The sequence below is a fragment of the Amphiprion ocellaris genome, chromosome 5 (genome assembly GCF_022539595.1).
Source record: "Amphiprion ocellaris isolate individual 3 ecotype Okinawa chromosome 5, ASM2253959v1, whole genome shotgun sequence".
Classification (NCBI taxonomy): Eukaryota; Metazoa; Chordata; class Actinopteri; family Pomacentridae; genus Amphiprion; species Amphiprion ocellaris.
The window spans coordinates 37,360,673-37,375,953 of NC_072770.1; the positions used below are offsets into that span (position 1 = coordinate 37,360,673).

Genomic DNA, 15,281 nt, shown 5'->3' on the forward strand with positions numbered 1-15,281 from the left:
CTGTGACAAAAACGTCATAGTTTAGTATGTCGTTCAAAATATCACAAAAACTTCAGTTTAATATGTCGTCTAAAATATCACAAAAACGTCATAGTTTAGTATGTCATCTAAAATGTCATTAAAACGTCATAGTTGAGTATGTTGTCCAACAAGTGGAAAAAAGGTGTCCAGGTATCTCAACTGGTTGAGAGGGTGACTCGTAAACAGGGCTGCGTCTGAGGTGTAGGTTCAATTCCAGCTCAGGGCCCTCTACTGCAGGTCTTCCCTGTCTTCCTCTCTATTTACCTATTGAATAAAACCAACAAGAGAAAAAAACGTCATAGTTTAGTATGCCGTCCATAATATCACAAAAACGTCATAGTTTAGTATGCCATCCATAATGTCATTAAATAGAATACAATATGCTTTATTGTCATTATACAGTGTATAACGAGATTTCAGAGCTTCTCCTTTTCAGTGCAAGAAATCGTAAAGATAGTGCAAACTGTCTATTTACAAATATACAGTATAAATAACAGTGTGAATATAAATAACAGAGTGAATGAGGCAGTGGTGTATATTGCACATTTCACATTATATTGTTGGCTGGGTGTGAGACATGTGAGAGTTCAGGGTGGTGACGGCTCTCAGAAAGAAGCTGTTTTTAAGTGTTTGTCCTCACTTTAATGCATCTGTAGCACCTTCCACAGGGCAACAATTTAAAAAGCTGAGAACCTGGATGTGAACTGTCCTCGATGATGTTCTGAGCTCTGCTGAGGCACCGGGTGGAGTAGATGTCCATGAGGGAGGGGAGAGGACAGCCAACAATCCTCTGAAGCCTCGCTCTGTCTGCCTCAGTGCAGCTCCTGTACCAGGTGGAAACACAGAACGTCAGCAGGTTCTCTGTGGATGAGCTGTAGAAGGTCAGCAGCAGCTTCCTGTACCAGGTGGAAACACAGAACGTCAGCAGGTTCTCTGTGGATGAGCTGTAGAAGGTCAACAGCAGCTTCCTGTACCAGGTGGAAACACAGAACGTCAGCAGGTTCTCTATGGATGAGCTGTAGAAGGTCAGCAGCAGCTTCCTGTACCAGGTGGAAACACAGAACGTCAGCAGGTTCTCTGTGGATGAGCTGTAGAAGGTCAACAGCAGCTTCCTGTACCAGGTGGAAACACAGAACGTCAGCAGGTTCTCTGTGGATGAGCTGTAGAAGGTCAACAGCAGCTTCCTGTACCAGGTGGAAACACAGAACGTCAGCAGGTTCTCTATGGATGAGCTGTAGAAGGCCAGCAGCAGCTTCCTGTCCAGGTTGTTCTTCCTGAGGACTCTCAGGAAGTGTAGCTGCTGCTGAGCCTTCTTTATGACAGCCGTGATGTTGTCTGTCCAAGAGAGGTCATCAGAGATATGGACTCCCAGGAACCTGAATGTGTGGACTCACAAACACCATAGTTTAGTATGTTGTCCAAAGTGTCATGTTTGAACATATTAGAAGGAGTTGTGCTGCTTGTTAAACCAGTGCTTTAAATTTGACATGCAATTTTATGATTTTTTTACTCCGCCAGTGAATGCGGCAGAGTTATGGGACGATCGACATACGTTTGTCCGTCCGTCTGTTTGCAACATTACTCAAAAACGGACCAACAGATTTGGATGAAATTTTCAGGGAAGGTCAGAAATGACACAAGGACAAACTGATTAGAATTTGGCAGTGATGCAGCTTATAGTCGGGATCCACGGATTGGTTAAAGATTTCTGTATCATTGCGAGATAGCACTGCGCCACTGTAACCAGTGTAACAAGTGAACACTACATCACATGATTGTGATCCTACTACAAATCAACCGCTGCAGACTTATCAGGACTTATCCATTGTAAATGATACAAGGAACAACTGATTAAATTGTGGAGGTGTTTCTGAGTCCCATCAATTTCCGTCGCCCGCTACATATTTAGGTCACGTGATTCAGTATCCGTACATAACGTACACCTGTGCTCAGTGCGATGTCATTTTGTTTGTGGGTACATCTATATTAAATGGTCACATTCTATGTTGTCGTGATTTTTGATCATCAATAATTAATAAAAAATGCTGCATTTCTACAAAAATATGCTGCATTTCTGACAATGACATATGGGGGAATGAACGGCCTTGGCAGAGGACTGCGCTCTCTGAATGCTTTTCTCGTTTTTTTTTCTGCAATTAATAAAAATTAACACGTTAAAGTCCCAGCTTTAATTATAATTGAAAATGTACTGAAATCACTCTGTTTTTTCACCATAATTAGGTCTAAATTATGTCTTTTTTCTTGGGAAATATCAGTAAATTGTGCTGAAATTTTAGACTGAAAGGAAAAGATGAATTTTTTGAGTTCTGAACTATTAAATTAATTACTACTAACCTTTCTGATAATCTATTAAGATAACGAAGCGCTTTTTAAAAAAGAATAACGCTTTAATTTTCAAATTACCATATGGATATTTTCTGGTTTCTTTCTTCCTTTGCGGCAGAAAACTGAACATCTTTGGACAAAACAAGACATTTGACATCTTTGAGAAACACTGATGGACATTTTTAACCATTTTCTGACTATTTAGAGACCAAACTACTGAATACTACTTGATTAATCCAGAAAATACTTGGCAAGATTAATCAACAGTGAAAATAACTATTAGTTATAGTCCAGTCCACCCCTAGTTGGACTTTTGTTGTATTTTTGGGCCTTTGTTGGGCAACAATAATCATTATTTCCATCTTAAAACCCAAGATGATTTCTTTAATCAGACTTCTTTTGTTGGACATCCAGTTAACCATCTAAAACGGCAATGATTAGTTGATTTGTTGTCGATTAATAAATTAACTGCCAGCTTTATTGACAGTTGATTATTCATTTGAGTAATATTTTAAGAAAACATGCATAAATTCTTTGCAGCTTCTTAAATGTGAATATTTGGTGGTTTCTTTCCTCCTCTGTGACAGAAAACTGAACATCTTTGGACAAAACATTTTAGGAAACTGATCCACATTTTCGCCATTTTCTGACGTTTTCCAATCCAAATAACGAATCCATTAATCCGGGAAATAACGGTCAAATTAATCAACTACGGAAATTATCATTTGTTGCAGCTGAAGCCACAAGAAGATTTTTGCCTTTTTTTTCCTCGACTTCATAAATTAATGTCGTCTTTGCAGATTTGGTTGCCGTTTTCAAATCTTTGCTCGTTTGAGTCCTGAAGTTCCTGAAAAACCAAACGTAGCGACACCATCATCTCTCAAAGTCTGTTTTAATAGTATTTCAGGGGATATATCGTCAGACAGCATTTTCAAGCTTCACATAAGCAAATCTGCACTCGAGGCTCAAACTCCGAAGCCTTCGATCTTCTTCTGTTGGTTCACGAAGTCCAACGAAGCCGTAAAAAAACAAAGCAAAAACAAAAACAGGTCCTTTTCTCAGCAGAAACGTGTCGACGCTTCCAGACGTCGCAGCGTTCGAACCGTTTTCTGTTTTCATAAACTCTTTTCCCCTCCTCGGATCGAGTCCAGCAGCCGGAGAAACTCAGCGTCCATTTACCTTTGACAGGTTTCAGCGCCGACCGTTTGTTTTTTGGAGATTTTCCGGCCAAAAACTGCAGCTTTCATCTCCTCTAACGTTACACCAACATCCCAAAGTGTAACTGTGACTGCAGGGAAACGTCTCGAGATCCAGTAAAAATCCAGATTTCAGGAAGAAAAGCGCAACTGAACTAATCAACTATTGGTTTTTACCTTCTACATTTATAATGTTGCGCTTTTTGTTGCCTTTAAATCATAGTTTAAGTTCATTTTACGTCTTAAATTTCAAGTACAAAGTAGATTTTACATTTGAAACAGGGGCCGCAATGTGATGTGAATAACGTTTACAAAAATATAGAAGACATTAAATGTAGTTTATTAGCAAAAAAACATACATTTGGGCTCTTTTCTTGTAGAAAAATGACATTTACCTTTAGTTTAAGACGATCTCAGCTCTGATCTCTTTGGTCGACTTTATATTTCATTCTAAAGCAAATTATCGGGTCATTCCATTAATAATCGCTCATCTGTGGTTACATCTTGATACCAGGATTCCTTCTGTGTTGAAATAATTAGCTGATATAATCATATTTTAACACTCGCAAAATGTAAAGTTTGAGATTCTATTTTGTGTAGGAAAGATAAATGTTTGATAGAACCAGAACTGAACACCATCAGAGGATAATCTAATGACTCAACACGCTCTGAATGACGTAAACTGGTCTAATAAATCGAATTTATCCAAAGTAATCTGTAAAACATGAGAACCCCAAATTGTTTCAGCATTGTAGAGCCAGAAGATGCATCAAGCAAAGTCAGAATGTGATCATATCAGAGTGAATCGTGTCTAGAAGGTGACTCTGGTATCAAATAAAAATGATCCTTTCATTGTCTAGAACTTGTTCTGACCAAACACCTGTCAAAAAATGTGCAAAATGACTCAAAACATCTCCAAAACACCCCCAAATGATCAGAAACGTCTCCTAAATTACTTTATTTTTGCCCAAAATGACAAAAAACTTCTCAAAAGTGACCCAAAATTGTCAAAAATAATCAAATTGTATCAAATAAAAAGTGATACTGTAATTGTCTAGAACTTGTTCTGACCAACAACCTATGAAAAAACGAATCAAAAATGTCCAAAACACCCCCAAAACTCACCTAAAATGATCAGAAACGTTTCCTAAATTACTCCATTTTTGCCCAATCCAAAATGGCCCAAAAATCATCAACAATGATCAAAACGTAGGCTAAGAAATGCTCTTTTCATTGTCTATAATTGTTCTGACCAACCACCTAACACATGTTGACATGAGCCGTCAAGGTTTACACAGAATTCACCTTTTTCCCCTAAACTTGTTCAGAATGACTCAAAAATTGTGCAAAATACCTCCAAAACTCACCCAAAATGATCAAAAACTTCTCCAAAACTATCAAAAAACAAACAAAATGTAGGTTTTAAGAAGGATCCTTTCAGTGTGTCTAACTTGTTCTGATCAACCACCTATAAACATGCTGATATGAGCCTTCAAAGTTTACCCAGAATGCCCTTTCTCTGGTGAATTATCAGAAAACAGAAACACATCCAGGATACCGATGATTGTTTCGAGGACTCATAGACATTAAACTGCTGCAGTTTGACTGTTCAAACTATGATACATCCCATAATACTGATGCTCAAAGTTGGTCATAAAACTGATTTTTGATTCATTCTGGACCTTTTTTGTTGATAATTTTTCATTGATTGTGGTCTCTTTTGGTAATTTTGCTTCATTGTTAACTTCTTTAGGACGGATTTAGAATCATTCTGGACAGTTTTATGTCATTTTAGTCTGTTTTCGAGTCATTTTCAACCACTTTTGACAGTTTAATAGTAATTTTTGGAAGTTTTTTGTCATGTGGGAAGCTTTGGAGAAAATCTGGAGGTATTTTTGGTAAATTTTAGGCTCATTGTGGACAAACAGAAACACATCCAGGATACCAATGATTGTTTCTAGGACTCATAGACAAACTGCTGAAACTATGGTACATCCCATAATACTGATGCTTAAAGTTGGTTATAAAATTAATTGGAAAGGTTGGTCAGTTTGGATATGTTTGAGGTAGGTTGGATTTTCTTTCTTTTTTTAAAATGTGGACAACTTTGATGTAATTTTTGACATTTTTTTGGTAGTTTTGGTTCATTTTTAACGCCTTTAAGGCAGGTCGAATTATTTTGGACGGTTTTTGAGTAAATCTGGGAACATTTCAAGGCATTTTGGATAAGTTTGAGGTATTCTGGAGAATTTTTGAGTCATTTTGCAAAGTTGTTTTACGGCGGTTTGGATGAGTCTGAGCTATTTTCACAATATTTGACTCACTTTGGACATTTTTTTAATCTATTTTGGACAAACTAAGCAGAAACACATCAATGACTGCTTCTGGAACTCAGTTATAAACTGCCGTTTAACTGTTAAAACTACGATGCATTCCATAATACTGATGCTCAGAGTTGGTTATAGAAAAAAAAATGGACAAAAAGCTAATTTGGTGTTGAGACTGTGACACCTTTAGTGGATGTAAAACTGATCTGATGAAGTTCTGAGACTCAGAAATGATGGGGAAAAAAACAAACTTCTATGTACTTTAAGGTCCTGTAGCTCTGAAAATATTCATAGTATAAAGGTAAAACTTTGCATGTTTTCATTTAATAAACTAAAGTTATTGTAGATAATAAATCACCTGATTTTGGGGGGATTAAGGGGAACTTTTATCAAATTTTTAGGTTTTATCTGGAATGACCCTGCTGATAATTACAGCTAAAATAAAGAGGCTCCGACTTGATTGAAAATTTGAGGTAAATCTCGTCAGCTTCCCTGCAGTTACTGACCTCCTATGACTCCCAGAATGCCTCGGAATGCGTGGTGGAAGAGGGCGGGGCCTCGGTTGCAGCTCTCTGATTGGAGGATGCGTGTCCCATCAGGGGGCGGGGCCTGCGGAGCGTCAGGGAGCCGATAGGTCGGATCGGCCGACCTCCGAGTGTCCCTTGAGCAGGCCGAGCCTCACCACCACCACCCTCCTCTTCTTCTGCCCCTCCGGACCCTCCTCTTCCTCCTCCTCCTCTTCCTCGACTCGCTCCTTCGCCTTCCGTTTGCCTCGCTCCTTCCTCTTCTCCTCCTTCCTCTGCTTCTTCGCCTTCTTCCTCCTCCTCTTCTTCTCCTTCTCCTCCTCCTCCTCCTCCTCGTCTTCGTCCTGAACCCCTTCCTGCACTTCTTCTTCTTCCACCTCCTCCTCCACTGCCATCACCATCTCTTCCTCCTCTTCTTCCTCCTCCTCATCCTCCTCGTCGTCCTCGTCTTTATCCTCCTCTTCGTCATCTTCATCCTCCTCCACGTCCGTCATGGCTTCTCCCATCTGTTCTTTCAGCTGTTCTTGTTTGATGGTCATCGCTTCTCCGTCTTGCGTCGACTGAAGGAAACAGAACAAAGTAAACAGGTGTGAAGGAACAATGAGGTCATAAAGGTCTTTAGACAAACAGGAGATCACATATCTCCTATTCTGACATGACTCAGCAGACGATTTGTCTCCATACTGATCTAATCTAAATCTAACCTCCTCCCAGCTATGATATAAACCCAAAGATCAGAGAGAATCCTCAGAACTGATGCTGACATGAACTGCTGCTCTGTTGGTGTCACAACCTTCACAATAAACTGCTATAAACCAAAAAAAAAACAACAATCTTACATCCCTGTGGAACGCCTTATGGTGTCTTCTTGGGCTGTATTTTAAGTAATTCTGGATCATTTTAAAGTCAATTTGAACGCATTTTGAATAATTTTGGATCACTTTTGAAGCATCTTGGACAATAAGGGTTTGGGTTTAGAGTGGTCTGAGCCACTTTCTCTCGTTTTTGAGAAAAATGGGTTCAAAGTTTTGTGTTTTCTAGAACGGTCTAACATTCACTGTAATGCCATATCTGGGTTTAGGCCACTTCACCAATAAAATCTAGACCATAAAATATTACAGAAATTGTATAAAACTTGTGGGTTAGACCACTCTGCTTATAACCTCCTCATATAATTCTGCAAGTTTTCAGTCATTTTAAATAATTTTCATTTCATTCTGAACATGTTTAAGTAATTCTGGACCATTTTTGAGTCATTTTTGAAGTAATTTTAGTCAATAATACCTGGTACCTGGCACTATGTCCTGATGGAAAACCTCACAAACTGAGTAGAGTCGAGCAGAGAAGGTGTTTGTGGAAAAGCTCCATAAGTCATCTGAGTCTCCAGTGTGTCTCTGTGTTTGCCTCAACATCTCTCTCGAACTCGCTGAACTTCAACAACAATTAGCTTCTGTTTTAATGTAAGATAAGATCAGATAAGATCAACTTTATTCATCGTCTGGTTGTTTCAACGTTTAAAGCTGTAGAGACCAGACAACATAGGCAGTTCTGTGTTAGCTAGCAGAGAACATTGTGGGGTTTTAGCTAGTAAAGCAGCACCGTAATAGAGACTTATCTGAGCCTTACAGACCTCAGACCAGCCAGCAAGCTTCACAATAAACGGGTATAAACCAAAAAAAAAAACCCAATCTTCCATCCGAGTCTCCAGTGTGTCTCTCTGTGTCGTCCTGCAACACGTGACAATACAGGCATTTTAAACAGATGACTTGAATAAAAAGAATTTATCATTTTAGAGCGACTGTGGTGACTTTTAAGAGGAGGACGTCTGCAGGAAATATAAAACATAATGTAAAATCCTTTAGTAGCTGTCTCATATCCATGTATCTATTTTAACCCTCATGTTGTCCTGTGGGTCAAAATTGACCCGTTTTAAAGTTTGAAAATGTGGAAAAAAAAATATTTGCACAGTGAAACTTCTGATGTCCACATTTTCAACATTTTTGGGAAATCTTTGACCATTTTTTGGTGGGAAAAAAAGACGTTAAAAATGTTTCTTAAGAACATTCACAAAAAAATCATCCAAAATCCAGCGAATTACGCTGGATTTTGGTTGATTTTGTTCTTAAAGAAATATTACAAGTTTTACAGATATATATGTAATCACTTTAGATATTTGTAGGATTTTTGGTAGATTTTTATTCATTTTTTGAAAATATTTACAAGAATTTTCTTGCCAAATTTGGGGGATATTTTAAATGAAACTTTTAAGGGAAACTTTTAAGGAATTATTGGAATTTTCTTCCTGAAGGTTTTACAAATTTTCAGAAATTTTGGGAATTTTTTGGCTGAATTTTTTTCAGTCAAGGTAACAATATTTTTTGGTGCCCGTAAATGAGAACAGGAGGGTTAAATGGTGATCAGATTTGGATTCACACCCATTTTAAAGGTCAGAAAAAGCAGATTTGTTGTCTTGTGTGGTGGCAAAACACTGAACCTGTTTTTGGTCAATATCATCATTTCTGAAGCTGAAATATTTCCATAAAGCTGCACCATTATGAATGTAACGATAATCATGATTATTATGAGAAATACAGCGATCACAGGTAGCATATTTAGCTACAATCTGCATGAAAATAAGACTTAAAATGATCTGAACCTGAATTTACTGCAGTTCCTAGAGGATAAATATTAATAAAACTGAACCAGAAACTCCTCATACTTGGCTCATCATCATCAAATTTTTAGAACAGTTCCTGCCTGACCAGCCTTGATCGACCTTAAGTTCTACTATAGCAGAAAATATTGATGTTTATGAGAATATTTGTGAAACTTTAGCCCTATATATCTCAAATATTTTATAACAAATTTATTAAAAACTGTAAACCCACTTCCAGCAGTTTAAACACTGAAGTTTGAACCTGTTTGAACAAAAAATCTGAAACTATTACAGATAAAAACCAGGAGTTTGAGCCTGAAACCATCTCACATGCAGGATAATCAACTGTGCACAGAGAAGCTTTTAGTCTCCATCAGTTACTGCAGTGCTTTAAAATCAGTTTTATGAAGTTGAGGCTCAGAAATGATGGAAACAAAGTAAATTAAAAACCCATTATTCTATGTACTTCAAAGGCCCGTAGCTCTAAAAATATTCCTAGTATGAAGGTAAAAGTTTGCATGTTTTCAGTTAATAAACTAAAGTTAATGCAGATAATAAACCAGCTGATTCTGAGAGGATTAAGGGGAAATTTTTCTAAATTTCCTCATTGCTCTCCAATAAAACAACTTGTTCATGATCGGTTCATTTAGCGCAGAAGAAGAGTCGAATTCTTTTTATATGAACACACTCAGAGTTTGAAGCAGGAAGTTTGAGTTGACAAAGAAAACCACCTTCATACCCGCTAACTCCGACTGAGGTTTTAGTTTTTGTCGATTCAAACAATTAAAGAACGGTTTGTCAGTCCGTCTTCGTACACAAACCCTCTGGTGTTGGCGACACTCACCGCATCCTTGCCGTTGCGCAGCCGGTGCAGCAGCAGCCTGACGGTGTCCTTGTTCTGACAGAGCCCCATGGTGTTGAGGGTGTCGAGGGCGGAGCCTGAGCAGCCCTGCAGCCGGAGCTCCGCCCCCAGAGCCGCCTGCATGAAGTTGTTCTTCCAGATGTTCCTGGTGAACAGCGGGATGGACAGCGCCACCACGGTCCGGCGCTCCAGCAGCGTGAAGGCCTGCTCCTCGGTCAGCTGGCTGCCGGGCCGAACACAACGCCATCAGAATCACGAGGCTAGCGGTTAGCGATTAGCGGCGATTAGCAATTAGCAGCGATTAGCGACTAGCAGCAGTTAACCCTCTGAACTCTGGGACTTTTTTCTTCACTGTGGCTCGTTTTTTGCAGCAACAAAAAGTTTAAATGTTTTTCCTTTTTACTTTACTGTGTCATATCTTTTTAGTTCTGCAAACAACTGATGCATAAAGTCAAAAAGGCTAATTTTGTCTGGCAAAATATTAATCAACACAACAATAACATGATATATTTGATCATTTTAAATGTAATAAATCCAATAATGTACAAATTTTGGCCATTATAAATGCAATAACTCAATTAATGCAATAAATTTGTAAATTTTAAATGTAATAAATCCAATAATGTATAAATCTTGGCCATTTTAAACATAATAAATCAATAATATGTAAGAAATTTGGCCATTTTAAATGGAATAAATCCTATAACGTAATAAAATTTTTAAAAAATATATAATTTCACAGATTTGGTAAGTTCTCAAACTGAATCACAGATGGGTAGTTCAAGGACAGTCAGAAAATTGGAAATCTGATCACTCTGTGTGTGCATTTTCCGGCTGATAAATGTTGTACTTTTGGTGTCCTTTTTTTAAGTTTTAGGGTCCAGAGGGCTAAAAGCTGAACTCTACAGACTCACTGGTTGCTCTTGAAGAGGGCGTTGATGTCGGGGAACAGCGAGCGGAGGCAGGTGGTGACCAGCGGAGCTTTGTCCTGAGCCCAGTTCAGACAGCGACGCCAGGGGAAGGACGACAGCGGCTTCCTGCCTGACACCTTCTGGTGGAAGGGGCTGTCCGAATGCCGAGACAGAGTCTTCATCTGCGGGAATAATAAAAACTACGGCTTGCTGGGAGGATTTAAAGCAGGACTGTCAAACTTATTCTACTTCAGGAGCCACTTGTAGTAAAATCACAGCATAATGACGGATAAATAACAACAACTCAGGACTGTTCCCTTAGCTTTAGCGCAAAAAAGTCCAAAAATGTTCACATTTATTGAAATATCTTTTTACAAACATGAACAACCTGAAATTTGTTGACATAAATAAGTGTGATTTCACCAATATTATGCCTAAATTCATCATTCGTGCATTAAAAATTCACAGTTTATCTACAAAAAGTACAAAACATTCAATCTCAGCTATCTGGAACTGAACAATCCAGTATTTAACTTTATGACCAAGACAACTTGTCAAGACCTGGAAATGATTTTAAATGTACATCCATTTCCACATCTGTGTAGTGATCCTGACACCACATCAAACAAACTAAATGGAAACCATTGAGGAAGAAGGTTCAGTTGTCCACCTGCCTTGTAAATGTAGAAAATTTATAGATTAAAAAATACCTAAAAGTTGTGTCAGTGCATCAACAATTGGGTTTGTAGCAACCAATGACGTAATGACGGTTAATAATGTAATAAACATGGCCATTTTCAATGTAATAAATCCAATAAAGTATAATTTTGGCCACTGCAAACATAATAAAGCCAAAAATGTAATAGTCTTTGAGCCAATAAAGCAATAAGTTATGTTATTCAATTCATTACATTTAAAATGGCCAAATTTATTACTTTATTGGATTTATTACTTTGAAAATGACCAAATTTATTACTTTATTGGATTTATTACTTTGAAAATGACCAAATTTATTACTTTACTGGATTTATTACTTTGAAAATGGTCAAATTTATTCCTTCAGTGGATTTATTACATTTAAAATTGCCAAATTTATTATGTTATTGGATTTATTATTATTTAAAATGTCCAAATTTATTACTTCATTGGATTTATTACATTTAAAAAGGCCAAATTTATTATGTTATTGGATTTGTTACATTTAAAATGAACATATTTATTATTTTATTACATTTAAAACAGCCAAATTTATTAGGTTATTTGATTTATTACATTTAAAATGGCCATTTTAAAATACTTTATTGGATTTATTACTATTTAAAATGGCCAAATTTATTATTTTATTGGATTTATTACCATTTAAAATGGCAACATTTATTACATTACTGGCCGTTATTACGTTACTGGTTGCTACAGGTTTCAATCAAATCCAACTCTGTCGTACTAAAGCTGCTGACTGATATTATATTATATTGCACAACGTTCAGTGTCTTCTCTGTCATTTTTATACTTTGGAAAGTCAGATTGGACCCTTTGAGGGGCCAGTTGTGGCCCTCTGATTTAAAGCGTCCCTCCTCACCTCCTCTTTCAGCATTTTGCTCCAGAAGTCCATCATGGGTTTGCGGGCTCCTTTGGCAGACCAGAGCATGTGGAACGCCGCCTTGTAGCTGGACTTGCTGACCAGCAGCGCCGCCTTGCTCTTCTTCCCCATCCTGCGACCCGACATCTTCTTATCCTTCACCTGAGACTGCAGCGACAAAACCATCAAAACCAACAGCGTCAATCTGAGGAGGCTCAGAAACCAAAACTAAACCTTAGAGTCCTACAAATCTGATCACAGTCAGCTGCATGATGTTTACATGTTTAGTAAAGATCACACTTTTAGTATATTTACATAAATAAATTTCCCTCCTGGAATTCAACAGACAGAGATGAAAGACTTAATATTAGTGCTGTCAAACCATAAAAAGTGTAATCAGATTAATCACTAGGTTGTCGTGGATTAATTTCAATTAACCACAATTAAATAGCATTAATTTTTAATTGAAATTAATCGCGTTTGTTGCATGAGCAAACAGACAAGAAAAACGGGGATTTATACACACTAATGGCGTTTCTTAACTGAGTTAATGTTTAAAAATCAGATTAATCAGGATGATGGATTAATCAGTGTTAACGTGTTAATTTTGACAGCTCTATTTAATATAGAAACAAATGTTATTTAGGGCTGAAATGATTCCTCCACTTACTAAAATTAATCGATGCCAAATTCTCTGAATGGATCCTTTGTTTAATCCACATCATCAGTGGTGTCAAACATGAGGCCCGTGGGCCAAAACCAGCCCTCCAGAGGGTCCACTCTGGCCCTCAATGTATAAAAATTCCAGAGAAGACATTAACTGCAGATTGTAAATTAGTAAAATTATAAATTTTAAATAATTACTAAACTAGACCATGACAAGTTGTTTTGATCATAAAATACTATATTGCCCATGGTTCTTTTGCCATTTTGTGTCTTCTTTTTGTTTTTTTTGTCTGACTTTTGTTATTCATCTCATGATTTGTCGTGTTGTTTCCTTTTTGTCTCACTTGTGTTGTTTGTCTTTTTTGTCATTTTTTTCTAGTTTTATCATTTGTCCATTTTTGTCGCTTTGTAACTTTTTTTGTCAAATTTTTTTTTGTGCCGTTTCTCATTTTTTGTTGTTGTGTCTCATTTTTGTAATATTTTGTCTTGCTTTTGTGGTATTTCGTCCGTTTTTTTGTCTGACGTTTGTAATTTATTTTTACTATCCCTTATTAATCCCACGAGGGGAAATTCTGATTTTCGCATCTCTCCCCAATTGGGGGAGTCAGAGGACAGGTCAGCCATAGTACAGCGCCCCCTGGAGCAGGAAGGGTTAAGGGCCTTGCTCAAGGGCCCAACAGTGGCCACATCGGGGCTTGAACCTCTGACCTTCTGATCAGTAGTCCAGAGACTTAACCATTTTGATCATAAATTAAAACACTATATGGTTCAGCTCCAGATATCTGTGACTAAATGTTGTGTTCCTTTGTAGACACTGTGATCTGGAAGTTGTAATGTGGAAATAATAAATTGAGGCATAATATTATTGAAATTGAATTTATTTTTCTTCATAAATTTCAGTTTGCTCATGATGTTATGTAAAAATATAATTCCTTAAATGCGAACACTTTCAGAATATACTTTTTTGCCCTAAGACAAAGGAAAAAATCTGCAGTTGCTGTTATTTATAGGTTTTTATGTTATGATTTTACTGGTCAGTGGAGATCAAATTGGGCTGAATGTAGAACCTGAACTAAGATGAGTTTGACACTCCTGATCTACATACTAGACCCCAGACCTGGACCCAGACTTCATCCTATACGGATCTATAATCAATAAATTAAAAGGAGATTTTAAATTTAACGGGACTCTCACCTGCTTGGTCACGGCGGGTTTCAGCCACAGAGACCTCTTCCCGCTCTGTTTCCGTTTACATTTGCTCCGGACCACCTGAGCGCAGGTTTCGCAGAGGAAGGACTTCTCGTGGACCACGGATCCCGGGAAGGCCCAGTGCACGGTGTCCGGGGTGGTGAAGGTGTACACGGCCCTCCGGTTGAAGGACCGGCCCTGCCGCTCGAACTGCAGCTTGCAGCAGGAGCAGTTTCTGTCCTCCGGTCTCCGGGGCCGCCGCGAGGGACCGCGACCCACGGCGGGAGGCGCCAAGACGGTCTTCTGGGGCTCCGCGTCGTTCCCTCCGGGGCAGTCCACCTCCGCGCCCACCGCCGGCTCTGGATGCTCCACCGGCAGGGAGGCGGAGGGCTGCACCGGCGCGCTCTGCTCCGGTTCGGTCGGTGTACCGGAGGAGGCGAAGTTAGCGTCCGCCGTGTGCGCGTAGTCGTGCTCGTTGGACTCGGAGGACGGTCCGGTGTCCCCGTTGGTCTCCGTGTTCTCCGTCGCCATAATGAGCGGCTCCGGGCTGCAGGCTAACCACTCCAGCTAACACCGGAGCCCGCCGGCGGCAGCTCGGACGTCCGGACCGGAGGGAAGCAGCGAGACTCCCCCGGACGCGTTTAGCGGCGCGGGTGGGAAGTTTTCTGGATGAAATGAGGCGCTGAGGTGGAAGTAAAGAGAGTTTCAGCACGAAGCAGCTCAGAGCAGATGGAAAACAGAGCTGACACCGGATGGAGCCGCCGATAAACAAAACAGCTTCCGTGTTTCCGGTCAGCGACTGTCCGCTGCAGCGCCTCCCGGTGGCCGGAGGAGGAACTGCAGGTCTCCGCTGCAGTGAAAAACTCACAAAATCCTAAAGTTTATCAAATTCACAGATTAGTCTAAACCAGGAGTGTCAAATTCATTTTAGTTCAGAGGCCATATTCAACCCAGTTTGATCTCAAGTGGGCCGGACCAGTAAAATCATAACAAAATAACCTAACA

General features: G+C 39.0%; 2 protein-coding genes across 2 annotated transcripts; both read right to left on the reverse strand.

Annotated features, from left to right (window-relative positions):
* Positions 1-147: 147 nt before the first annotated feature.
* Positions 148-3,542, reverse strand: LOC129348969 (uncharacterized). Its single transcript, XM_055010796.1, has 3 exons — positions 3,491-3,542; positions 715-1,410; positions 148-285 (listed from the first exon to the last, which is right to left on the reverse strand). Exons 1-3 carry the CDS (start codon positions 3,540-3,542, stop codon positions 278-280), a joined length of 756 nt encoding a protein of 251 aa, XP_054866771.1. The 3' UTR covers positions 148-277.
* Positions 3,243-15,045, reverse strand: LOC111582587 (uncharacterized). The gene is made up of 5 exons (XM_055011032.1): positions 14,283-15,045; positions 12,423-12,590; positions 10,847-11,025; positions 9,915-10,155; positions 3,243-6,974 (listed from the first exon to the last, which is right to left on the reverse strand). The coding sequence occupies exons 1-5, from the start codon at positions 14,805-14,807 to the stop codon at positions 6,510-6,512; spliced, it is 1,578 nt and encodes a 525-aa protein (XP_054867007.1). The 5' UTR covers positions 14,808-15,045; the 3' UTR covers positions 3,243-6,509.
* Between the last annotated feature and the right edge of the window lie 236 nt (positions 15,046-15,281).

Excerpts from the sequence above, each read along its gene's own strand:
- LOC111582587 (XM_055011032.1), bottom strand. The coding sequence starts at position 14,807 with ATGGCGACGGAGAACACGGAGACCAACGGGGACACCGGACCGTCCTCC. Across the intron at positions 11,026-12,422 it reads GCAAAATGCTGAAAGAGGAG|ATGAAGACTCTGTCTCGGCA; the intron begins GTGAGGAGGGAC and ends TTATTCCCGCAG. Across the intron at positions 10,156-10,846 it reads GCCCTCTTCAAGAGCAACCA|CCAGCTGACCGAGGAGCAGG; the intron begins GTGAGTCTGTAG and ends TCGGCCCGGCAG.
- LOC129348969 (XM_055010796.1), bottom strand. The coding sequence starts at position 3,542 with ATGGACGCTGAGTTTCTCCGGCTGCTGGACTCGATCCGAGGAGGGGAA. Across the intron at positions 1,411-3,490 it reads GATCCGAGGAGGGGAAAAGA|TCCACACATTCAGGTTCCTG; the intron begins GTTTATGAAAAC and ends GGTGTTTGTGAG.